The 26,541-nt window shown below is 38.2% G+C and overlaps 2 protein-coding genes across 10 annotated transcripts in view; one reads left to right on the top strand and one right to left on the bottom strand.

Annotated features, from left to right (window-relative positions):
• LOC136854936 (uncharacterized) overlaps positions 1-77 on the bottom strand; it is a 4,217-nt gene extending 4,140 nt beyond the window's left edge. The window contains exon 1 of the mRNA XM_067131483.1: positions 1-77. This exon is cut by the window's left edge and continues 1,296 nt beyond it. The gene's annotated coding sequence lies outside the window, so the exon portion shown is untranslated.
• The window catches only part of LOC136854935 (uncharacterized), a 29,936-nt gene extending 4,226 nt beyond the window's left edge, over positions 1-25,710 (top strand). Inside the window, exons 1-11 of one of the 9 annotated variants that reach the window (XM_067131480.1) lie at positions 225-288; positions 11,302-11,392; positions 11,737-11,892; positions 16,475-16,669; positions 16,819-17,169; positions 17,392-17,556; positions 18,567-18,755; positions 19,203-19,334; positions 20,345-20,407; positions 21,133-21,289; positions 24,839-25,710. In XM_067131480.1, coding sequence (XP_066987581.1) covers positions 11,332-11,392; positions 11,737-11,892; positions 16,475-16,669; positions 16,819-17,169; positions 17,392-17,556; positions 18,567-18,755; positions 19,203-19,334; positions 20,345-20,407; positions 21,133-21,289; positions 24,839-24,998 — 1,629 coding nt within the window. In that variant the 5' untranslated portion in view covers positions 225-288; positions 11,302-11,331 and the 3' untranslated portion in view covers positions 24,999-25,710. Of the gene's footprint in view, positions 1-224; positions 289-4,229; positions 4,750-6,510; positions 6,782-10,300; positions 10,693-11,301; positions 11,393-11,736; positions 11,893-16,474; positions 16,670-16,818; positions 17,170-17,391; positions 17,557-18,566; positions 18,756-19,202; positions 19,335-20,344; positions 20,408-21,132; positions 21,330-24,838 lie in introns of those variants that run through there. The other 8 variants (XM_067131474.1, XM_067131478.1, XM_067131473.1 and 5 more) reach the window with 8 other exon arrangements.
• Positions 25,711-26,541: the final 831 nt, after the last annotated feature.

The following is a 26,541-nucleotide window of genomic DNA, read 5'->3' as shown; positions in this document are numbered from 1 at the left end:
TCACGATTAGAGATCTGGATTTTCGACGAGAACGTATCACTCGGCAACCTTTCTTCCACAAGTACGTATGACTTTCTAAAGTTGCTACGCGCCGTCGCCGTCGCCGCCGCCGCCGCCCGGACTTGCTCGGCGTCGGTTAGATAAAATACGTGGCTCCTAAACACTCAACCACCCCCACGTGATACCATCGACAAACACCCACAGTATTATGAGTAAACTCCCCATTTTCAATTTCGTACAGAAGCCTCGTACTAAACCTTACTCCGGGAACTCTTCACACACACAGCAGTGAGCGAATTTTTGTGCATTATTTGCCGTCAGATTTTTATTTTTATTTTTAAAATTACTTTGAATAATGCTTGGGACAGTTATGCAGCGTTTCCTGGCCTCTTTGTGCATGTTGTTTGTGCTTGCGCAAGCATGTTGGTGTTTGTGTAGACAGTTCTAGTGTCATTCCTGTTTACTGGACAAATTTATTTACTCTTTGTGCAATTTTCATGTTTGTTGTTATACACTTCTTTTGATAAATATATATATATATATATATATATATATATATATATATATATATAATTATATATACATGTATGTATATGTTTATATACTGTATATTAATATATATTATATATATATAATTATATATACATGTATGAATATGTATGTGTATATATATATGTGTATGTGTATACATATACATATTGTATATATATACACATATATTCATATATATATATATATATATATATATATATATATATATATATAATTTCATATATATTTTATATATATATACATATACATATTCATGCATGTATATATAATTATATATATGTATACACTTACACATACATACACACACAAACATCTACAACAAACTTTACCTTGACAATTAAAAAAAAAAAGTCACAAAATCATATGAAACGCGGCCGAGTTACATCAGAAAGACGAATCTTGTACGCTTATCAGTCCCGGACACAAGATTAGATAACAGCTGCAACCGACGACGAACTTTGGGTCAAAAAATTGGGGTTCGGGGAAGCGAGGAATTGTTCGATATCAGATAAAAGAGAATTAGTTTGTTTTTCCAACCCGGTGACTCGTTATCATTAAATTAAGAGGGATGTGTTGAGTACGTCGGACCATCTCTTGTATGTGTATGTATATATATATATATATATATATATATATATATATATATATATATATATATATATATATATATATATATATGTTTTATATACATATATATATATATGTATATATACATATATGATATATATTATATATCTAATATATATATATATATATATATATATATATATATATATATATATATATATATATATATATATATATATATATATATATGCTGTATGTATATGTATACATGTGTGTCTGTCTGCATATATATACTGTATATATGATACAGGTTTATATTAATACATATACATACACACTATATATATATATAAAGTCCAGTATGTATTATAAACTAGATTACAATTCATATCACCTCACAAAGCCTGTCGATCACGCATATGTATATGAATACCAGTAACCGGCGTTGACACACATGAATACCGCATAGGAGTGGTTACACTTTATCACTTGTTGACGAAGTGGCCTTATCTCTAGCCCTTACCGTTCTGATAACAGGGCAAACCTTTCAATTGCAACCTGCCTGTCGCTGCGCGTCACGCGGTGCACTGTAGGCGTTGCTTAAGGTTCTTTGCAGCGTTCCTTTTACCCCCTAGCTGCTATAATCCCTGTCATTTCTTTTGCTGTACCTCCTTTCATATTCTCTTTCCGCCATCTTGCTTTCCTCAGCCTTCTTCTGCTTTGAGGTTTTCCTCCTGTTGCGCCTCTCAAACCTTTTTTTACTGTCAGTTTCCATTTCAACGCTGAGTGACCTTGTAGGTCCCAGCGCGTGGCCTTGGGGCTAAATTCTATATTCTATTCTGCCGGAGACAAAGGTGGAGTTGCTATTTTTCATTTTGGGAGGTTATTAAAAAGAAGAAAAAAACTTTATTCTTTCATTGCACGGGAAAATTAAAATCCACACCATTGACGAGAGAAATTGAATTTTTAAATGTTTTCCACCGTTCAAAATGAGGAATTGAAGGTTCAGCTAATCGTATTATTATTATTATTATTATTATTATTATTATTAGTAGTAGTAGTAGTACTATTATTATTATCATTATTATTATTATTATTCAGAAGATGAACCCTATTCATATGGAACAAGCCCACCAAAGGGGCCACTGACTTGAAATTCAAGATTATTATTATTACATATTACTATTATTATTATTATTGTCTTGTTGAATAATATGGCTGCATTATGCAAATTGATTTTATACTGAGTTTTCTAAATTTTTCTTAAAATCCGCTTTTCCTACTCATCATTATTGGGCAATAGTCGGCCCATGTTCATAATTTGTGAATGTAGACATCGTATTTCTTTATGTCTATTACAGTAGGTTACTGAAGCCTGGTGTTGTAAATCCGTAGATTTTCACCTTGCGAATAGTATTTCTTTTCTCTGACGTCTATTCCTGGTATTTTTAGTACTTTTCCCGTCGACATCTGTCGACCAGCTCGATGGTCATCTTCTGGACGTTGCTGAGATGTTAGGGTACATCTGGGGACGTGCGTTGGAATCGCTGCCCACAGATGGATGTTCCCGATTGGTTTGCTCGTCAGGGGAGCTGCTTGGCGCTGCCCTTCGAGCCACCGTCTGTGTTGAGGTTAGGCTTCTCTCTCCCGATGTGTAGGGCTTACGGGTGGTCCGTCGTTTGATCTGTTATCTTGATGTCATTCCTTTTTAATCTCACCTTATGGGCAGTTGGTTCTTAGCCACGTAAAAAATAAGTCTAATCCTTCGGGCCAGCCCTAGGAGAGCTGTTAATCAGCTCAGTGGTCTGGCTAAACTAAGGTATACTTAATTTCTGGCGTGATTATAGGTAGCACCCTCTTGGGCATGGCAAGAAATTCTCTTGGAGAAGCGCATGGTGGTCATACCAATGTAGGAGCCGAGGCATTCTCGGATGGGGCATCTGTATCGGTAGACCACGTTGGTTTTCTTCGAGGGATCCTGCTTGAGGGTGGCTGGGCTATTTCTCATTACCATAACAAACCTTCAGTAGGGCCTGTACTGGCATAAGGCCAGCTCAACCTTAACATATCAACAACCTCAAAAACAAAACTGGGGTCCCAGTTAAATCTGAATTTCAGAAAGCAGCTATGGAAGCTGATTGGAGATTTCCAGTCTCTCACCATCTTGACGAGTTGGAGTTCAGTTATATTAGTGGGCAGTAAGCCACTCGGTGGTCCTGTTAGCCAAGTACATCCCATGCAAGAAAAACGTACTGGCAAATAAATTGAGTGGTCAGAATCAAGTCTTGGGAACAGAGTGGTTTTTGCACCAGGAAGTGGCAGAAAGACTGTTCTTTCTTTGGGAAAGGCAGATGGTGGATCTTTTCGCCACCCATTTCAGCAGGGAGCTGGAAGCGTTGTTCTCAGTGGTTCCAGACCCTTTGACAGCGGCGGAAGACGCACTTCAACATCCATGGGACAACCTGGATGTTTATACCTTTCTGCCCTTTTGCCTGATTCATCAGGTTAAGTATACCTTAGTTTAACCAGACCACTGAGCTGATTAACAGCTCTCCTAGTGCTGGCCCGAAGGATTAGACTTATTTTACGTGGCTAAGTCAGCTCTCGTAGGGCTGGCCCGAAGGATTAGACTTATTTTACGTGGCTAAGAACCAATTGGTTACCTAGCAACGGTATACTTTTTTTATCTCCCACCAATAATTACAGTAAGTCTCCCAATGTAAAGACTGAAAGGTTGTATGTATATAGGCACAAGTCACAAAGTTTTAATCAATTTGTATTTTTCCTAATATACAAACCTGAGGTCTTTACAGCCACCCCTTATTCGGTTTCCCAGGGCTGGAAGAACACTGACGTGTCAGTCACAGCGTTCCTTAGGGCGACGAGGTGTGGTCCCTTCCTCTCGTCACCTCATTGGATGGCGCCATGTATTACTCCGCCTACCTTGATCGTACGATCTGTGACGACAATGACGCAACAGCGTTCCTCCTGCCCAGGGGAAGCAGAAGATTTTGGGTGTGTTCGGATATTCCTCCAAGTCTCAAAACGCGTTTTGAGTTAACGTGCCACCAGATAACCATATCAATGCTAATCTTTTTGCCTCAAAACGCGTTTTGAGTTAACGCGCCACCAGTAACCATATCAATGCTAATCTTTGAACATTTTCGGTCGTATGTGGAGGAAGAGACTAGTTAGTTTAAAGAGGTATCCAGTACTGTTCGCACCGGACGGATTGCCTGCCGGAAAATAATTTCCCGAGAAATATTAGCGCCGAGTTTCTTTTGAGTGAAAGGTTAAATATACCCACGGTCCCTGGATATACTCACATTCTACACATTAAAAGGTCTTCCTCGTTTTAAAGATTTCGCAGCGAGCGCCGAAGTTATAAGGCTATTAGGTTTATAGCCACTGATTTAAGAAGAAACGTTTTGCGCCATACTATTCTCCCAGTTGGTGGGGGTAGCGCGCGCGCGCGCGGTAAAAACCAGCGGTTCCCCTAGTACGTAGCTTTACCCAAGGCCTAAAGAATACCATATACGAAGGATAAAAGTGTAAACTTCTTCAGCTCCGAATTACTGGAGTCTTCTGATATCTCCTCTACGGGAGCCACCAGAGTGCGCCCTTGTGAATGTAAGCATCGTGTAGTTTGGCATTTTTTTTTTTTTTTGCGTGCAAGTGTTTTGCATAGAGGGTCAGTAATACCAGGGGCGTCTTTGTGGGGGCTGGGGGTCAACTGTCCCCCCTCAAGACTCAACTTGCCCCCCCCAAGACCCAAGTTGCCCCCCGTCTCCCAAAGCCTCAACTTGGCCCCCTCACCCCCAAGCCCTAAGAAGTAACAGCATGTTTTCATTTTAAATGTGCAATCATAAATATAAAAAATTTCTCAGAAATATTATGTTTCTTAATCTTTGTCTGTCTACTAACTACCAGTGATGATATAAAACATATAGTAGTGGGAGTATATAATTTTTGCTGAAATACCTTGCTCATGTGGCTTCAAAAACACATAAAATAGCTCAAAATAAAAAAAAAAACTCCGCTGATTAGGCTCGCTTCGCTGACCAAACCGTCTTTACGCCCTCCCCCCCAACAAAAATCTCAATTGACGCCCCTGCGTAAGATATGGAGGTGTTACTGTGTCTTATAGTCGGTTTCATTTCACGTGACCACTTTGGTACAGATGCAAATATTTCTTCAGTGTCACATCTGATTCTTTTTGTATCGTCCAAGATCTCAGACTTGGACGTAACATTGCCCACATTATCAAACTTTTTAAAATTATTTTTTATTTCCAGTGCCAGACATGTCGACGAGTTTGCGAATTCACAGCTAGCACTATTTTCCCTAAATATGAGCCCTTTTGTGCAGTGGTATAATTGGTAATCTGTGTGATTTGAACTGATTTTTTTTTTTTTCACATTGCTTAGCTCAAAGCACGGTGTGATAGGGTTAGCGGTGCCGTCAGTGACAGCGTGCTTAACGTGCTCTTATGGAGCATTATAACAGCAGAGCTAATAAGCCCGATAGTCATGATAACATTTTCAAAATAGGAATGTGAAGTTTTAGACTGTGTTCAAGCCGCCTGTATGGTGAGAAATGATTTATAGGCCTAAAAAAATAATCTAAGCCTTCTGAGATGTAATCTCTGGTACTAAAGAATTTATTTGTGGAGATTACATGTTCTTTGAAAAATAAAAGATGATAATTCACATTATATGGAGAAGATGGCTATTAACCGAAATATCTATTAGTATTGATATCAAGGCCTATGGAAGATTTGTTTTTTAACGGGCTTAAAATATTATTTTCTTAAAAGTCATTCTGCTTGCTTTTGGTGTATAATTCATTCATTCATAAGGTAACTTGGAGTGCAAGAATGTGTAGTTAAGTTAACGTGCTTTCTGGCCAGATAATAATTAAAGAAATGTAACACACCTAGGCCTAGGAACAAAATCTTGGCCTTAACAAAGGACTCATTGCATAGGCGAATATTTGCTACTCTGGTAGGCCATAATTTCTGAAGTGGTTAAGAAATAACACAAATCAATTTGTTTTTATTAAAATAAAAAAATTCCTCTAACAAATGTGAAATAAATGTTTTCAAGAAAGTTTTATAATAATAATCATCATCATCATCATCACGTATTTATTTTCTCATTTTAATTTATAGTAGGTGTTAAATTGGTTACAGAATATTAACACGAATGCAGTATAATAATAATAATAATAATAATAATAATAATAATAATAATAATAATAATAATAATAATAGTATTATTATTATGTCTCTGTAAGCCTGAATAAATGTGAGAAACGCTTGACGATGCGCCATCTTGTGGTGCCACTTAGGATGTCATCGATAAGATTTGACAGTTCTGGAATCTTCTCCGTGTTTCGCTTGACACTGCCGAATTCTCCGGGTGGGTCGAGAGCCCGGTAGTTCAGAAGAAATTTGCTTGCTGTGAAAATAACATCTCGAGACACACGGCGCCGAATTTCTTTTGAGTGAACGGTTAGGTAGACAGAACCGCGGTCCGTGGATGTACCTATAACAGACTGTATAAGAGTCTTCTTATACAGTATGGTGGTAGGTGGAAAGTGACTTGCGTACCGAAAGATAAAAGTGTAAGCTTCCTCAGTTCCGAATTAGTGGAGTCAGGAGGTGAGCATCTTGTGTCGGTTGTACCTAGCATTCCATCAGTTGGAGGGCCTAGGTGGGGCCCAAGACTTTTTTTGGGGAGGCCCAAAGAAAATTACGCAAAACTAATGTACCAGTTCTGTAATTAGTGAAATGTACCATTCTCGAATGCATACATCCATGTGATTGAAGGAAATTGATAGTATTAGTAATTGGTAAACCAGTATTTGAAATTATGGAGATCAATTTTCACTTAATTTTCAACTTTTTATAAGTAAATGTGTCAAATACTGTAATGTAAATTTCCTCACAGCCTTATATATATTCAACACTAGCCTAATTTCTACTGTCAAGTTTTTGAATGTTCAACGATAGTATAAGATCCTTGTCATGCAAATGTATCAAAAATAGTGCATATCATCAATAACACAAAAGACTTGTGACCCTCCAAAATCTAAAAATTTCAACCTAGGAAAATAGGAATATGGTTTACAACAAGTTCTCTTTGAATGCTGAAGTTTTAGGCTGTGTTCAAGCTGCCTGTATGGTGAGAGATGATTTATAGGCCTGAAAAAATAATTTAAGCAAGAATGTGTAGATAACTTCTTGTGCTTTCGGGCCAGAAATCGGTAATATAGAGGTGTGAATGCTGAGTGTAATATATTTATAGCAGGTAAAGCAATCTAACACACCTAGGCCTAGGAGCAAAATCGTGGCTTTAACAAAAGAATCATTGCATAGGCGAATATTCGCTAGTAGGCCATAATTTTTGAAGTGGTTAAGAAATAACACAAATCTTTTTATTTTTAAGAAAATCAAAATATTCCTCTAACAAATATAAAGTGAATGTTTTCAAGAAAATGCTATAAATAATAATAATAATAATAATAATAATAATAATAATAATAATAATAATAATAATAATAATAATCACGCCTTTATTTCCTCATTTTAATTTACAGTAGGTGTTAAATTCTTTATATAATATATACACGAATACAGTTCTCAAATATAAATACGGAAATCAAATGTAAACAGCTGTTTTTTAAGTACAGTCACCTCGAACACCAAGACTAATTGGTGCCTTTGGTAGATAAATTCTTATACAGTTTAATGTAGTAAATTCGCCCAATAAACTACATACACAACGAAGCACATCTCTAGCACAATAAAATCCTACTTCTTTCAGTAAAATTAAAGAATGAAGCCATAACTCCGGCATCTTCCGCGGAGAGAGAATGTCGTTATGCTTTCAGCCACCAGTTGGCAGCACCTACCGGAGACTGACTTAGGCTCTTACCAGCGAACCGTCCTTGGGCCTAACCCCTTTCATTCCTTTGACTGTACCTCCTCTATTCATATTCTCGTTCTTCCATTTTACTTTCCTCAACCCTCTCTTAACAATTTATTCAGTGCAAATGCGAGGTTTTCCTCCTGTTACACCTTTCGAGCCTTTTTTACTGTCATCTTCCATTCAGCATTGAATGGTTTAAAGACACAAAAAATCTTCGTTCTTTTATTGCCGAGAGAAATCGATTTTTTAACATTTTATTTTCTTCGTGCGAAATAAGAGGAATTGAAGGTTCAGTTAATTGTATTATTATTCAGAAGATGAACCCTATTTATATGGAACAAGCCCACCACAGGGGCCATCGGCTGCTACTTTGACTTATTATCTACGTGTCACCTACTTCAATATAGAAATGGGTGTATATAATACTTTGATCCCCCTTGGAGTTGGGCTAGTACTAAACATGGCGTCTCAGGGAGCTTTCGCCATGTTTAGTACTATCACCTCGAAGTAGGTGACAAAGGTGGCTACATACTGGGATAACACAGACATATAGGCACAGTCAAAATTATCTCAAGGTATATAATTATCAATACAGCCTTAACGGGTGGAAAAGTTCCTTCCTTTTCATTCGAACATTTTTATAATCGAAATATACAACTGAATATCATATGGAGTCTAACAACCTTTCTTTCGAGTAAGAAGCTTGCAAACTATGGTGTTGCTTGCCCGCTGCCTCCTATTTTGAAATATCCTAATTTTTCTGTGCGTTGATTTGCTTTCCCGTGTTGCATCCCACAACGGACCTAACAAAGGTACCGAGTGTTTGCTTCCATTAAATGCCTGCACAGTATCATAAGGAATATATATATATTAAAAATAAATCTCAACAAATTCGTATGGTTACGATCCGAGCCGACGGAATTGCCAACCTCCTGGTAGACATCCGGAAAAGGAGAATTACAGTCAATATGTCGCTTCAAGTACAATTTAGCTGGGTTAAAATATTTAGTTCTATATAATAGAAACTTCGGCCGAATATAAATAAAGTCCAGACTAGTTGCTTATTGGTCTAATAGTGAAACGCAACACCTCAGCATGTTGGCAGCCCTGGATCTCTCGTTGACTGCTCGGCCATTGTTATCTTTAAATTAACCGTGTGATTTACATTCAATTATAGACTTCCTTTATGTTAGATATCAGATCACTTGCCCACTGACTTGAAGTAATACAAGCTTCCAAAGAACATTATGGTGTTCATTAGGGAGACGTAAGAGGAGGTACAGGAATTACAGAAAGAAGAGATCTCACTGAAAAAAAAAATATGAATAAAAATAATACAAGTCCTTTTGCGGCCATTGTAGACGCTTGTGAATTTTGTGTTTATTATTAATATCTCAGTGCTTAGGCATTACCTGAAAGGTTCTTTGCAGCGTCCCTTCGACCCATAGATGCAACCCCTTTCATTCCTTCCGTTCATAGGCTCTTTCTTCCGTCTTAACTTTCCACCCTCTAATACTGCAAAAGGTGTTCCTCCTGTCACACCTTTCAGGAAACCTGTTTGCTGTAAATTTCTCTTCCAGCTCTGAATGACCACGCCATAGGCCTAAGTTTTCTATTCCGATATCATTATCTTTATTATTTATCCAGAAGCCTGAATAAATTTGACAGACGTTTTTCCTCTTTGACGCTGTGCTTTCTTGGGGTGCCTCTTAGAAGGTCATCGATAAGATTACATTTCTAGAATGTTCTCGTGCTTGCGTTTTACGTATAGCCGAATTCGCCCGGTTGGTTGAGAGCAAAGTCCACACCATGCTTCTTACTCCACAACAAACTTTCATTATAAAAAAAAAAATGCAAATCTTGGGACCCAGTTAAATGTACTACGTTTCGGAAAGGAGATATGAAAGCCGAGTGGAGATTTCCATTTTCTAAATCTGACGTGTTTGTCCCGTAGTCGACAGAGATAAGATCGACAGAGATCATTTTATGGAGTATATAATAAACTTCCAGTTATGATTTGGGTGTTCGGGATTATTTTTGGCTTCAGTAACTTTCTTTCTCTCTTGAAGTCAGTCAATTTGTGAGAGAATCGAACTCTTTTCGTCGGCATACATCTAAACGAATTTTCTAGACGGCCACAAAACGTATTTTAGATTATGACGCGAGTTGATATGATAACCATTTTATCAGCGCTAATACTGGGAACACGTTCGATCAGGTAATGGAGGAAGAGGAGTTATAGAGTAGTCAGTGCAAACAGATACTGCGTGCCGTCCACACCTGACGAACTGCTTGCCGGAAAAAACTCCCCGAGAAACATTACCGCCGAGTTTCTTTTGAGTGAATGGTTATAGATATACCCACGGCCCGCGGATATACTTACATTCTACAAACTAAGAGTCTTCCTCGTTTTCAAGATTTCGCAGCGAGCGCCGAAGTTAACCTAGAAGTACAAAAAGGATTGCGGGTCAGCCATTTTGAAAATCTCGTATTTCGTCATCCTTTTCTTTCAGTGGTTGGGGGAGGAGAGGTATAGCGCTCGTGGTGTAGATCAGCGGTTCTCTGATAACTTACGAAAGTGACTTCCGGCTGTGTCCGGTTGTCTTCAGTTCCGAATTAGTGCAGTCTTCTGAGAAAGCACGTAAGATCGTCTGTCTTTAGGCATTTGTTTTGTGCGGAAGCGTGTTGTCTTTTGTTTTTATTCGTCCGTTTCTTCAAGTGCCCGATCCGATTTCGATTAAAGTAAGCGATTACGAAGTGGTGTGGGGGAGATTGTATGTACTGCACACGTGTATATATATATATATATATATATATATATATATATATATATATATATATATATATATATATATATATATATTTTGTGTGAAGGGCACCTCATATACACAATTGAGTTGCCATCTATCCTTACCCAGTCGAAAGAAATTACTCCCACAACAATATAATGATGGTTTTAACTCTTGTACTGCGTTCGAATCTTTTCGTTATTCCGTGTGAACTTTTGAAGACAACTAAATTCAAAATTTTGAGAAGAAAGCTTCTCAACGATTGTGATTTTTTGTACACATGGTTATAAATTAGGTTATTCGCTTCAAGTCATAACACAGAAGTGTGTAACTTAAAGCGGAATCTCTACTTTTCTTAGAGTGACTTCAGGGTAAGATGCGGGACGGAAGATGTTACAAGGAATTATAGAATTGGCGTGGACTAATGGACCCTGTTTATAACCGTTTTCTTTTCTTTTCAGAATATTTGAATCTTAGAGTTTTGGGTGGATATGGTGGAGTATTCGAAAGTGATGATGCTAGCTACAATTTCATCTCGATTCCTGTCAATATGTAAAGTATAAAGATTCCTTTATCTGCCGATTGATTAGGTTATTACACTATGTTCATATATAATGTATAATGTAATGCTTCGCAATACTTATATGGTACTAAGTCCTGAGGGCTTTTGATGGCTAAAATTGATTCAGCTACCTGCATTGAGATTGATTTGTGCTCATTGGGCTGTTCGGCTATTCAATTGCCTGAGTTTTTCAATTTATGAATTACTCACTGTCCTGTTTATACGCTTCCCAGTCTATATAGTCTACCAGGTGAAAATGAACGTAATGATGTGGTGTCTTCATATACTCTGTAATTAACTGCAATGACTTTATTTACTCTGTTTTCTCCTGCAGTTTGGCTCAAGGCTAATATTCTCCAGGCAGGGCCTCTCCTGGCAAGTGTTCTCCATGCAGGGCCTCTCCAGGCAAGTGTTCTCCAGGCAGGGCCTCTCCAGGCAAGTGTTCTCCAGGCAGGCATTCAAGACGACCAACCAGCCACCAAAATGGAAGGTAATTATTAAGTATTTCTTTCGTTCTTTCTTTCTCTTTCTTTCTTTCTTCAAGTCTTCAGCTGAAAACCCTTGTGGACAGCACCAACAGACTATAAACCCAAGAGGGTTTCAGAGGGAAATCAGTCTGCAGAGAGACAAGGTACAGGAGAAGGTGATAAATATTAGGTAAGGGGGAGACAGAAAACAACACCAATACGCCTTAATGCAGGAGAAATCAGCAGAGAGTAGGAATGAGTTTGCTCCTCACTTAAGCATTAGATCAGGAGACTTCTTGCGGCCACCGACACCCCTCTCCCCTCCTGGTCCCCTAGCATTCCCTCTGCCCCCTCCTCCATCTGAGCGACAAGCAAGGAGCAAGCGGTCACGCGCCCCAGGCCGTACAGTGAGTCACACCCGTTAGTCAGTTCCTCTAGCTCCCCGCTTCCAAGTACTTAAGGGTGGTAAGGGAAAGAGACAGGATTGACTCAAGCAGAGAGAGTGCAGGAGTGGAGAAATTTCCATTGCGGGGAAGGAGCACTGTGAGTAGTTCGTCGTCCTCCTCTTCCTCCAGTGCCTCCTCCAACCTGGGAAGGAGTGCTGAAGGGCGAAGGTGGCATAGCAGGTCCTCTTCCTCCTGGCCAAAGCCAGTATGTCTATAGCTAGTGGTACCAGTATGTCTATAGCCAGTGGTAGTAGGGTGTCTTACATCTCTCGAGTTGGTCCCAAGGGGCAGGCCCCACCTATGTACCCTTCAGTAGCAGTTGAAGAGGAAATGGTCTCTCTTGGATAAGTCGCCCATCAAGAAGAAATTAACAGAGGACTTGAAATTGTGGTTAGGTGACAGCAACCTAGAGGAGGGGTTGGGGAGTTCACGTGAATTGAGAGTGCATTTCCAGGACATGGGGGATGGAGGATTCTACTTGGCTCTGTGACACTTCCAAGATCAGGGACAGGGACACTCAGTGGTCATGGTGAGTGAAAAAAAAGTATATCTTAGTTTAACCAGACCACTGAGCTGATTAACAGCTCTCCTAGGGCTGGCCCGAAGGATTAGATTTGTTTTACGTGGCTAAGAACCAACTGGTTACCTAGCAATGGGACATACAGCTTATTGTGACAGCACTACTATAGTGGCTTCCATTAACAAGCAGGGCAGATTCATCTCCTCTGAACTGTGTTGGATGGCAGTGAAACTGCACAAGTGGTCAGAGGTCAGGATGGACCTGATGAAGAAAAACTTGGTGGTGAACCTGTTGAGCAGGAAGGACCAGATAGTGGGGATAGAATGGTCCCTCCATCAGACGGTGGCAGACGAAATTATTCCAGGTGTGGAACAGGCTGATGATAGACCTGCTCGTAACAAGGCTGAACACCAAGCAGCCCTTCTACTGCTCCCGAGTACCAAACCCAAAGGCATTAATGCAGGATGTCTTCCAGCACTCGTGGGACAACATGGACACGTTCGTCTTTCCCCCAGTTCAGTCACTCACTGAAGGTGACAAACAAGGTATTCACATCCCAGGGTCTGCAGATCCCAGGTGGCTGCATGCAGTGGTATGCAGACCTGCTGTCCCTGCTGGTAGACCTTCAGAGAGAAGTCCCCCAGTGACAGACATTACAGGTACAGCAGCATGTCAGGAGATACCACAGTGTGCGTATGCCCTCCACCTACATGGATAGAGGCTATCCAGGAATTCCTGCAAAAAAGGCTTTTCTAAAGGGACAGTAAAAATGTAGGCCATGTTGTGGCAGTGTTCCACAAATGCGTACCCTTGGTACATGAGCTGTCATCTGCGATTGGTGTCGTCGGAGGGGTCACTCTTTGCTCGCTGCCTCTCTTTAGAGGGTAGCAAACTTCCTTGTTTACCTGAGGCAAAGTATGGACAATCGGTCTCAGCAGTAAAGCGGTATAGAGCGGCACTTTCACAGGTGTTCAGACCCAGAGGGACAAATCTGTCTGGATCTTGTGAGATATTAATGCTAAAAAGGGTCTTCGAAGAATTGTACCCCCTGAAATTAGAATGGGGTGTTACGTAAGTGTTGAGAAGAGTCTGAGGTGCCCCCATACGAGCCCATGAGGGAAGCAACAGACAGGGACATGACACTGAAGGCAGTCTTCTTGCTGACCCTATCCTTGGCCAAGAAAATATGAAAACTGTATGGTCTATCATTCAGGGTCTCCCATTTGGCAGGATAGAATAACATGTCCTTTTCATAAGTGCCAAAACTCATTGTCAAGACCAGAACTCCTGTCCCGGACCTATGGTTTGAAGGTTTCTCCGTATCCTCCTGTGGGACATCATCAGCAGAGAGAGGGAGATGTTGCTATGTGAGAGCTGTGAAACGTTACTTGAAAAGAAAAAAAACCCAATGACCAGAATGTAAACGACTTTACGAGTACGTGGAAAAGGTAGAAGGAGGTGTCGATGAAATGAGAGTCTATAATGCTGACAAGCCAGCCAGATGGCTCCGTCTTCAACCTGTGACATCCAACTTTCCTGGAGCAGTTGGGGGAAGACATCAATCTCAGTGGACTGTTGAACAGAGGTTCCCCATCGGAAGGATGTGAGTGTGACTGTAAGTCAGCACATCACTAGGTTTAAGTGATGAGTATGGCAGCACTTTACTGCACTTTGGGGTGCCAGAGTGGGTAGTTACTTGAACCCAATGGGAAGTGTTCTGCTCCACTGGACATGGACACTTTGAGTGGATGTCCAGTCTCTGACCCGGTCAGTAGTCCTGGAGTTGGGGGGAGGAGGAATAGAGGTCACACTTGGTGTAGAGTGATTAGATGATCCAAAGATGAATTGGGTCCTGCCTGTTAAACCTAGTAGTAGGTAGATCATTCTCCCACCAAAAGAGTGCATCTCCGCAGGTGAAAAGTGGAGGGTTTGTATCTCCAAGGGAACAAATAACAAATTTAAAAAGTAATTTGTATTTTCCCTATGTGCACAACCTGTAGCTTTACATTTAGGAACAAACCCCCCTCTGCCACCCTGCACCAAGAGTGATCTGTTTAAGATAACAGGCACTCAGTGGGTTGGAAGTTTGGAACCTACAGCACAGTGGTGTATGTAGGCAGTGAGGGAGTTGGCGTCCTGCCTAAGGTCTACCAGCATTACTCTTTTGTTTCTTAGTATATGAAAAGTTACGGTTTGTATACCTGGGAAAAATACAAGTTACTTCTAAAATTTATTTCCTATTAAAGATAAAGTCGGTTGGGTTCAACTCTCAAAATTTGACCAGAAGGCATCTTGCATGCTGTAACAATGTAAACATTTTTTGCTTTGTTAGAAAGGAAAGATTTATTATTATCTTTTGTGCTCGTTACATAGTACCTGTGAGTCGTCAGTAAAATTCAGTTCCTCTTAGGGTAGTATGTACTTGCAGTTGGGTTGGTGTCCCTAACCTAAAGTTCAATGCTGGTTAACTATCACATTTATCTCTGTAGATAAAAGCTTTATTGTGACTTAACCGGTCCACCATATCTGGTTTGTGATATCAGTTTCTTTTCGGAGAAAGAGATCACTGTAAACCACATTTATCAGATTGAACCTGTAAATATGCATGAGTAGTTTGGTGGTTGTTTGCCTGCCACAGCCCGGTCCTGGGCTCCCATTTGACGTGTTTGCGCCTACACCTGAAAACATATCTGGGGATATCCTGACTGACTTAGTTTGCCAAAAATAAAGTCTTGTTTATTCAAATAATAAAGATGCCTCAGCCACTTGGTTTACAGAAGCCATACCTTTTCATGTCGAAGTCCTTCTTAACCAAGTTTCCATTAGTACTCTGTGTACTTTGAAAGTTCAGCTTCAAATGCTGAATGTTTCTGGAATGTCTAATCGTGCAATAGTAGTCTGAGATTTAAGAATGAAAAATTTGTAGTATATGAGAACAACTGAATGGAGGCGTTTAGAGATGTTGAGTAACAGTTATAACTGTACCTTGCAAAATTAGTATCAAAATTGATGATTTAGGTATTAGAGAGACATGTCAGATGAAATAGCAGATAAGGATTTTTTAGAATGACAGGCCTTATCAGGAATACCTTTTCTCTTCTGTAAATTTCTCCAACTTACAGTAATAGTGATTTCACTTTGGTGGTCTTGAACAAGAGGTAGAAGCTGATTACCATTTAAATCTTTTTGAAAACTGGGTCTATTTTTTTTTTTTTACCTCGTTCAGACCTTTTTTTTTTTAAATGAGCCTTCTTTATGATCTTGTCCAGACTTTTTTTTTTTTTTTGAAAACTGGCCACTTTTGTTGTAACCTCTTTCAGACCTTTTTAAAAACTGGGCCCCCTTTTATATACCTCATTTGGACTTTTTTAAAAAACCTAACCCCATTTTTTTATCTCAGACCTTTTTAATAAACACTGGGCCATTTTTTTTTTTACCTCATTCACATATGTAAAAACATGGCCAGTGTTGGCCTTTTCTTAAACTTCATCCAGATCTTTTTAAAAACTGGGCCGTTTTTTCCTCATTCAGACTTTTTTTTTGACAGTTGGGCCCTTTATTATGTATTATCTTTGTCCCCTTTGCAGGATTGCTTTTCTCAAAGAATCTTTCCTGGTACACAGAAATATTTTTTTTCAGATGTGGATACCTTCAAAATAGGACTCCAATTTAAGGAATCTAAGGAAAAATGGGTTTCTTGCACAGGCATTGACAAGCACTTTGATTATTGCCTAGCTCCCAGGCCAGCAGGGATGTTCTCCAGAGGACAAAAATTCAAGTTCTACCTAAATAATAGGCTTGTTTACAACTGCTCACCCTCAGGCGTGTGCACAGGTATTAACAACTAACTTAAGTTTATCAAATGTAATTGAATAATAATGAAGATTGTCTAACATTGTCTCTTCAGTCTTGACGACGGGAAATGTTTTGAAACAAAATGTAATTTGTTTGTAAACAGAGCTTTAACTCGATCCTTATTTCAGACCATGGTGTGCTCAAAGGAAATACTCGCATCAAAGTGGCCTCAGCAGGTTGTGAAGGCTTACCCTTTGCCAATATCAACAAAGATCTTATTGGGGAATATGTAGCCATAGTTGAAGGTCCTACAAAACGTTTGAAGGCATCTTTCAACTTGACATTTTGCAACGGAGAAAAGTCCTTAACATTAGGCCTCGACTTGAGAGAGACAGCAGCAGACTGCATAAGTAAATCTGTTCATGATGGCTACTGTCTCTCTGTGCGGATGGATGGTCAACCCATTAAAAATGAAACTTTCAGATGTTATCTAAACAATACTTTAGTTTACAATTGCTCTGCAGAAGGGGTATGCACAGGTAAGGAGCGTTGGTTAAATGAGCTCATTTTTTCATTTAATCACAGTAACATTGGATAGGAGAAGTTCAGGGCTAACCATGGAAGATCAATTTGAAATATTCAAGAGTTCATCCTCTCCTTAAACATACTTGTTTGCAAGACTTGGAAAAAAAAAACTCGGTAACTTTATCCCCAAAGGCTCAACACAGAATTCTACTATTTGTTTTTCTTTTACCTTCCAGGTCATGGAATCCTTCAAGACAATGTCCGGCCAAAGTATGTTGCCGGCGACTGCTTCGGAATCCCCTTTGCCAATGTCGTTCCCCAAGCAGCGGGCAAATACTCATGCGTAGTTGAAGATGACACTTTCCTCATAGAAGCTAGTTATGAATTGAGCTTCTGCAGCGGTAACTATCTCATGCCAAATTCTTGTGTGCAAAGGCTGTCAAATTTTCTTGCCTAATTGAGAATTAGGCGATTATTAACTGAAGATCATTTTGAATTATGTTTCTGCTGTGGTAGCTTATACATTCTGTATTGTAGACTCAATGAAAACCATGTCAGTTACAGTTACATTATGACATGAATTAAGTTTTTAGCTTTTGATATTACTAGATATTATTCCATCAGTGCTTAATATATGTAGGTAGGACACCCAGAAATCAACTTCCAAGTTCATGCAATGTGATTAAAATTAATTGTTAAATTTGTTATGTATTTTATAAAGAAAATTTGCAGCCCAGAAGTGTTTTCTTTAACTATTATCATAAATATTCACCTCAGGTAGTCCAAATATTTCATTGAATTTCATTCAGTTGCCTCTGAGAAGCAAAGTTTTGATAATATTTCACAGTATCTTGAGATTTAATTTAAAGAATTCATCAGGAGAAAAAACAATAATAGGTATAAAGTTGACTTCTTGTGTGTATTTGATAACATTAGGAAATTATTTTGGAAATTTTATGATCAAATAAAAATTAAATGTTTTTGCACTTATTTTGAAAATCCAAAACAATTATAATGCCCTAAAAAGGCTATTGATATACATTATAATTCTTATTATGCAGTGTATGTAAGTTATATAATCGTGTATTTTAAGAAAATTGCTAATGGAGTATGCATTCTCTTACACAGAAAGAAAAAAAGTGTTGATAATTTGATATGCTTAACGTGGATGTTTTCGTTTTCTATCATCAAGTTACAATTACCTCAAAGAAACCAGCTGTATTGGGATGGTAACTGTCAAAGAAATTTTCAAAGTTAAATTACTGTAGGATATGTTTATTTAGAAATTTAACTGTCAAAAAATATTGTGAACTCAAACTGTCGGTCACGTAGATTGTGGCACCACCCCAAAATTGCCAAAATTAATTGTGTACGAGACGAGGAACTAACCTTTTGTATCAATCTCTTTCAGAAAGAAACAACGTAGATCCGATCCTCACGAAAAATGGCGTAGAAGTGACTTGCATTGATAACCAGTCTGCCAACACAGATGAATATTGTTTATCCATTGCCCCAGACAAAACTCAGCTATACGAAGAATACAATGTCACTGTGGATGGTTCCCCACGTTATTCCTGTAACTCGTCCCATACCTGCTCAGGTGAGGGGGAACAGTGGGATGGTTAAGTGCCTTAGCTTCGCACAGTCTTCATAAACACAAGACATACACGTTTTTCGTTTATGGATGGGTTCTAGTTTCACAACAGTTGTCTACAGTTTTTCAGTTGGATTCCTTTACAGACTCATTATGCAAAACCTTCACTGTCTTTCTAAATCTCAGGATTAAGGCTAAGAGATAAGTCTGAACTGTTAAAAATGGTCTGTTAAAAAAATGATATTTACAGGACTTGTATAGCTTTAGTCATAGTAAATTTCTGAAATTAGACTGTAATGCAAATACTTTGTGGATATTTATATTTGATGGACAAGTGACCTATAATCTTGGCATTCTCAAGTTGTGGAAATTTAATGATACAGAATTTTTCAGGTTGGGACTATGCTGGTTAATGCATCGGAAATATTCATAATATGAAGTTTTTTATTTCAGGTGTTTCCGGATCGTGCTATGGCATCTGGTTTACTAGTGTGAATGATACAGTAATAGGAAATTACAGTTTTTCTGCCAAAACTCAAAATGGGTCCATTGTCACTGGCAGTTATGCGTTGAAGTATTGTCAAGGTAAGTCCAAATTGAAGTGTTTAAGAATAAATTCATGTCCATTTAGGATTTATAGGTAGGATAGGAATAAAAGTGAAGTAGAAGGTTCATGTTGGCAAGAAAAATTAGTGGATGATTAGATAAAAACTTAGGATGGAAATCCTATAATCCTATGCTCTTTTTGTGGGGTTAAGTAAGCTGGAGACAGTGAGTGTATTACTTTTCAATTCATTGAAGATATATTATTTGGAAATTGTTCAGCTTTCCTTGGTTGCCATGGTTCCGGTTGTTCAGAAATTTATGAGTAAATGAGCATGTAGTGAGCACTCCAGCCATTTATTTGTTTGCAACACCAGTCGAACTTTAGAACCTTTGTGTGTATAACACTTGGAAATTCTTGATATAAAAGTCATCTGGAGAGAATACTTTTGCTGAAGATATTGAAATTATTGACTTAGGTCTCATTGAACTTAGTTCAGGGTTTTCTTTTTCCTTATAGGAAGTCAAAGATGCATTGTGACCAACAAGCACAGCAAACAGAAACCTTGACGTCAGACAAGTGTTTTGTTTTTTATTCCTTTTACTGCAACTTTGCGTACCAGGTCACGTCTCAGTAAAGTGATTTGGATCTTAATTCTTAAATATCTAGCCTCTTGATTTATGTTATCTCGGTTGCATAGAAACTTGCTGATTTCAGTATTAGATTGGTGTTTGAAAGCAGTATGTATAGAAACTATTGTTTTGGGTTGCTCATCTTTGATGAAACATTGTAACTAGACGATTAGGATCTTGTCGCACCAGACAGGTGTGGTATATGAAATGAAACCCATAGAATAATCTGAACACTCAACTACCCGAACTAAATTCTGTTCCAGATTTCTTGATATATAATGCTTCAGCGTAGCAGATGCCAACTTACAGGCACCCTTTCATGGCTGTACAAACATACCTTTGTCAGTATTATTTTTAGATTTTAATCCCCTTGTCTTGTTGACATCTTTGAGTTTAACGAAGGCAAATCTCTATTCCAGGATCCCCTCCCACGTCTAACACAACAGAATCACAAACGGTGATGACTGAGTCTCGTTTGAAAAGTAAGTTCCAACAATCTTTTGTGATGAGTATGATTTTATTTGTGAGTGAGTATGTATATCTCGAATTGCTTGTCATTTTAAAAATTTCTGTTGATTTAGAAACAAGATTTTGTAGTTCTGTTTTACATCTTTTGGAAAGTTTTCATGGACTGCAGTCATTTATGTTTGAGAAATTTTGTTGATGCTTTGTAAAAGGGGAAGGATGTTATAAAAAGATTAATGCTCTGAAAAATTCTGAAGAAAATTAAATATCTAATTCAGTGAGCTTTCAGCTTACGAAAAGTAATACTGTATACCGAGTATTTGCTATTTGTGTAGATGTGGTTTTTAGTGTGGATCTACTGTGCGTCGTGTATGTGTGTTAAAGCAGCATTTGAAAGCATTTATTCTATACAAGACCAAGAATTACTGGTACTGTGTCTGTTTTCTAGTTAGTTGTGAGTTTTCTTAATTTGCCAGTTAATTTCTATGTTCTTCAAATATTTTTTCTCTTATAAATATTCTACACAGCACTGATAGAATTTTTTTATTGCTCTTTCAGTTTTGTATGTAGAATGATAGGAGATGAAGTGGGCCCTATGCCAGTTGGACTCTTGCTCCTGGAGCAGCCCATAAAGATATCTGCAATCTGTTATCATGTATGCATGTTTTCATTCACTCATTTCAAACTTAAATTTGTGTCTCAGTTATCTTTGTAATTTTTCATTGGTTCTTGTTTCTCACAGGTGTCGAGATCATCGCAGTTGTCGTAGCTGCGGTATTCATCGTGGTATTGATTTGCATCCTCTGCAGAACACGCATTAAAGAACTCTTTTGCTTGAGACCCCAACGAGGTGATGTCAGGGATTTGGTATACCAGCCAGTGGATACCAGTGCTGTGGGGTAGGCTCACAAGACCATTAAATGAGGATTTTTTGTTCAGGTGAGGTAACAGAAACATGTCAAATCATTATGTGGATAGTATTCCATGTAAGTAAATTAAATGCTTGATAGGTTTGGCATTCACATCCCTTCTGCATAAACACTGGTCAGTTTTTTGACATTTCAAAAAATGAAATAAGAACACCCAAAGTTGTACTTCCCATCTTTGATCAAAAAGCCTAGTACCGAGAGACCGTCAAACAGACAGGAATGATTCCTGAATTAACTGTCATTGCTTAAAGCAAAGGTTGTCAATTCCTAACTATTGAGTCGCCAGAAAATGAGTCATGGAGAGTAGCACTTCAGCTTGTAGGAGAACAGACACCACCTTCACCTGCTTGGTGAATCATGGTAAATCTAAGTTCTGTCATTATTAGCTTTTAGTCAAGATCACTGCATAGATAATTGCTGGAGTACAATAGACTGTTCTTAAGCACTTGACAGACTAAGAATGCAGTAGTTACAAGAATCAATTCAGAAGCCTCAGAGAAAGACGTCGTGTCTAAGTTAGTCGAGCAAAGCTGGTTGAATTTTGTGCTCCAGATGTTTCTGAGAAAGTTTCCATGACGAAAGTTGTCGAACAAAGTGTGGTAGGTGGACAGGGTATCGGTAACAGTTGCCATTTTGTGTTGTTTTACAGTCTTTTATTAAAGTTCACGATGTAAGTTGTAATCTCAGTTCAGATCGAATTCAGGTCCAGAAAACATTATTGCAAACCAATAATTCTGAGTTTTCTGTCTTTTGAGTGTTTGGTTATGGTGTCCTGATAGCTGATACTTGACACTGAACAAACATTTCGACTAACTGGAGATGTAGTTCAAGTTCAAACAATAAACAGGAATTCTTTCCTGTCTGTTTGAGATGCAGTAAACATTAGAATGTCTTCTTCTACAAACTGGACTGCCTCTTGGCACTTGGCTTGTTGATCCAAGAAGATGGGAAGTACAACTTTGGGTGTTCTTATTACAGTACAGTATTTAATTTTTTGAAATGTCAAAACACTGACAAGTGTTTAGGCAGAAGATATGTGAATGCCAAACCAATCGAGCGTTTAATTTACTCAAATGGAATACTAGCCACATAACGATTTGACACGATTCTGTTGCCACATCTAACCATAAAATCCTCAAGTCCTGAAAACATTATTGCAAAGTAATAATTCTGAGTTTCCTGCCTTTTAAGTGTTTGGTTACAGTATCCTGATAGCTGATGCTAGACACCGAACAAGCATTTAAACTAACTGGAGATGTACTTCAAGTTCTTATAGACTTGCATTTTTACAAGAAATGTCCAGTCACGAGTTTGTGGTGTTTACAGGAGTCTTTAATTAAAAAATATATCTCAAAAGTGATGGTGGGTGTCAAGACTGTTTTCCACACTTCGTAAATTAAACCATTAAAGATACTGTACTAACACAGTAGAACGCCGGTTCTCGATGCTAATTCGTTCCAGAAGAAGCGTCGAGATGTGATTCAGTCGAGATCTGAATCAATTTTTCCCATGAGAAATAAATGGAAATGGATTAATCTGTTCTTGACCACCAGTCATTACCCTAACCTTGCCTTTTTATACAAAACATTACATAAATTAAAATGTAAAAAGTTCAGAGTTAAATAACTTACCGTATTAGACACACTTTTTTCATTTTTAAATGTGAACTGTTTCAAAAAAACTGGCCTATGTCCAACGTGGCTGTATTACCGATGATTGACCGAGTGCCATAGGCTAGACTAGGTCCCAGTATGTACTGTAACGGGTAGGCACTGTCCGAGTGCCATAGGCTAGACTAGGTCCCAGTATGTACTGTAACGGGTAGGCACTGTTTCTAATAATAAAACATTTTAAAACAAGCATAATTATTACTGTAAATTAATAAAATGTTAAAAATAAGCCGAATTATGTCGGTTATCACAAACTTAAGCAAGATTGCCTAAGTTATGTCGGCAGCTTGTGGCATGAGCTGATGTAAACAAACCGAAGCCCTTTGTTTGGTGGACTATCGCGTTCATGCATAAACGTTGTTTACGTTCAGTATTAATTTATGGTAAATCTCATGCAGAGTCTACTGGAATAGTGTATACAAAATCACTTTAAAGTATCTTTCAATAAAGCGGGCTTTAAACGAAGTGTGGGAACAACGCCACCAACAACAACTAGGGGAGGCTGATCGAAACACTTGTTTACAAACATCATATGATTCATCGGGTCGTATTCCGGTTCGTTTTTCAAGCTCCGATGCAAAATTTACTCGAAATTTCACTTCAAAATCCGATTATGTCGAGTTCTGATACAGTCGAGGACTGGGGTTCTATACTCAGTATCTTTATTGAAGGTTTAATTAAAGATACTAATACTCAGTATCTTTAATGAGCATTTAATTTACGAAGCGTTGGATAGTCTTGGCACCCACCATGACTTTTGAAATATATTTTATCATAAAAAAACTTTGTAAACATCATAAACTCGTGATGGAACCTTTCTCGTAAAGAATGCAAGTCTATAAGAACTTGACCCACATCTCCAGTTAGTCGAAATGTTTGTTTGGTGTCAAGTATCAGCCATTGGGATCTGTAAGCAAAGACTCAAAGGGCAGGAAACTGAGAATTATCAGTTTTCAGGACTTGAATTCGATCTGAACTGAGATTACAACTTACGTCGTGAACTTTAGTAAAATACTGTAAAACAACACAAAATGGCAACTGTTAACGATACACCGATACCCTGTCCACCTACCACACTTTTGTTGAAGACTTTTAACAGTGGATTTTGAAGGTTAACTGGATTACTCCTCTGTCATCAGAGAAAGCCTTTTAAGGTTATTAATCTATTATGTTATGTTATGTATTCAATTTTAGCATTTTATTCATTTATTGTAATTAAACTATCTCTGAATATGGTGACCTTATTATCCTATAAAATATGTTCTAAGTGGCCATTTGTAATGCTGTATCACATGATTAAAAGGTTATATTGTGTATTGCTTCTTTTTGTTTTACTGTATAATAATTTACATTTTCCATTATTTGCACAACCATTTACACGCATTACCCTTGAGGGTATCTCTGGGAACTGTTTCAGTCACAATTAGGATAGTGAAACGAAAATGTTCTTTTACAGTTCCAGTCCAAAGTAGTATCATTATCAGTTGACCATAGGTGACCTATCTTACCCAGAGGATATCTCAGGGAACTGTTTCAGTCACAATTAGGATAGTGAAACGAAAATGTTCTTTTACAGTTCCAGTCCAAAGTAGTATCATTATCAGTGAAGATTTGTGATGTCATAACTTGCGATATTTTGACCTTGAGTATATCTCAGTGCTTCAGTATTTACATTTCGACTGGTCGTCATTAAAAGTGTGACATTTAGTATCCAAATTACAGCAATTTATGTTGTCCAGTACCCTAAAATATGTCTGATTGTGCTACTTTGGGCAGCCTTGAACAGGGTGGCGTAAAGTACCTTGCAGGCAAGTTTCGTTAATGTTCCTTTCTTGTTTTCTTTCTTTAGAACTCAAGCTGCAAATACTTACATACAGAGTCAGCAGAGAGAACTTATTGGAAACGGTGATGACGAGGATAAATATGAGGAAATAGAAATTAAAACCGATCAAATTGAAAGTGGGAATGAATATGTTCCAGGAGATCAGAAGACTCCCCAGCTTCACTAAGGTAAACTGTGCCAAAACACAGTTTGCAGCAGCGGCCTTCCTAGTGGTAACACGTTTTCTAATGTATGGTCCATATCCCACTGAAAATACCAAAGAAGGAGGATCGTTAGATGGGTGCATGTGGGTCCTTCCCAGTTCACAGGCTATCTTCAGGGCACCTGAAGACTTGTAGATAGTACACCTCTCTCCTTGATCAAGTTTGGAACAGCCCTGACTTGATTAGTTGGGAACATAATAGCCCTAATAAAGGTACTTTTACACTTCAAGTTCAATCACAATTGCTCACCCATTAGCTTTGGAACTAATGAAATGTACCAGGTGTACCCATTTTCGCGATGAATATTGAGATCACGCCTTTCTTTTGAGGTGTGTAAAAGACGGTTCTCTGCAGCCGTTCGTAAACCTGACGATCAATCAAAAAATATTGTATCGCATGCTTGTAACCCTGTGCACAGAGGTCGCCACCAGAAGCTAGTAATGGCAATGCCCACACTTGGCAAGAAACTTTCCTCACAAAACGTAACGTAATATTTTGTACATTTTTTTTATATTGGGTAAAAATTACCTAGTTTTTTATATTCTTGTATGCTCTTGTGTCATCATTTGTGTGTTATGCACAAGTACTATTTGTGTATTTCACATGTATGTTATGAGAAATAATCAAGAATTTATACTTTGTATAAAAAAATAAAATACTGTATATAAAGTAAAATACTGTGGTTTGTTTTAATCCCCATTTTCTAAAAGATTTACTTGACATACTGCGGCTTCAAGAACTGTTGTTATAGATACTACAATACTGTAGTACACTTAAAACATTATTATTATTATTATTATTATTATTATTATTATTATTATTATTATGTAAGAAAGGGTCGATGTGCTTTAAAACTTTAGAAAAATCTGCCCTAAATTTTTTGTAACAAATGACGATTTTAACATACGTTCATATTAGATTAAAACACCTTATTTAGTGAATAACACACATTGTGTAATTGATTGGTGTGCTCGTATCTACACCAGTTCCATATTCTTGAAACCCGTATACACTAAGACAATGGCCATCTCAATCTCTCAGACCAACCAGATAAACGGATTGCGTCATTACGTGACGTCACTGCATGGGCGTCTGTTGGAAGACAATTTGACGTTTATCATAAGAATATTCTGGCCAATATCTTTTGCACAGATCCACAGTGTTTTTGTGTCTAAGAATGTACGATTTACTTGTTTTCATTTTATATAATTGCATCGTATAACATTCAACTACTCATGTTCATTGGCCGATTTCAAAATTTTGCGATGATTCGTACAGTTCTGGTTTCCAAGTAAGTTTCATTCACTGACTTCTCTTTTGTTACATGGTGAAACAGCCCCCTATTACCGGGTAAACGAAGAAGAGAAGATCTTATAGTTTATCACGTATTACACTAACCTCGAAAACTGGAGAAATCTACCTGCCACAAAATGTCCTTCAACACTCACGACCGAGACGATTATCATTTGCTTTCCCTTGAAATGTTGAGTAAGGAAAACAGTAATT

This window comes from Macrobrachium rosenbergii, chromosome 30 (assembly GCF_040412425.1).
Source record: "Macrobrachium rosenbergii isolate ZJJX-2024 chromosome 30, ASM4041242v1, whole genome shotgun sequence".
NCBI classification, from domain to species: Eukaryota; Metazoa; Arthropoda; class Malacostraca; order Decapoda; family Palaemonidae; genus Macrobrachium; species Macrobrachium rosenbergii.
The sequence above is the reverse complement of the archived record's forward strand: the minus strand, read 5'-3'. Positions and strand labels throughout refer to the sequence as shown.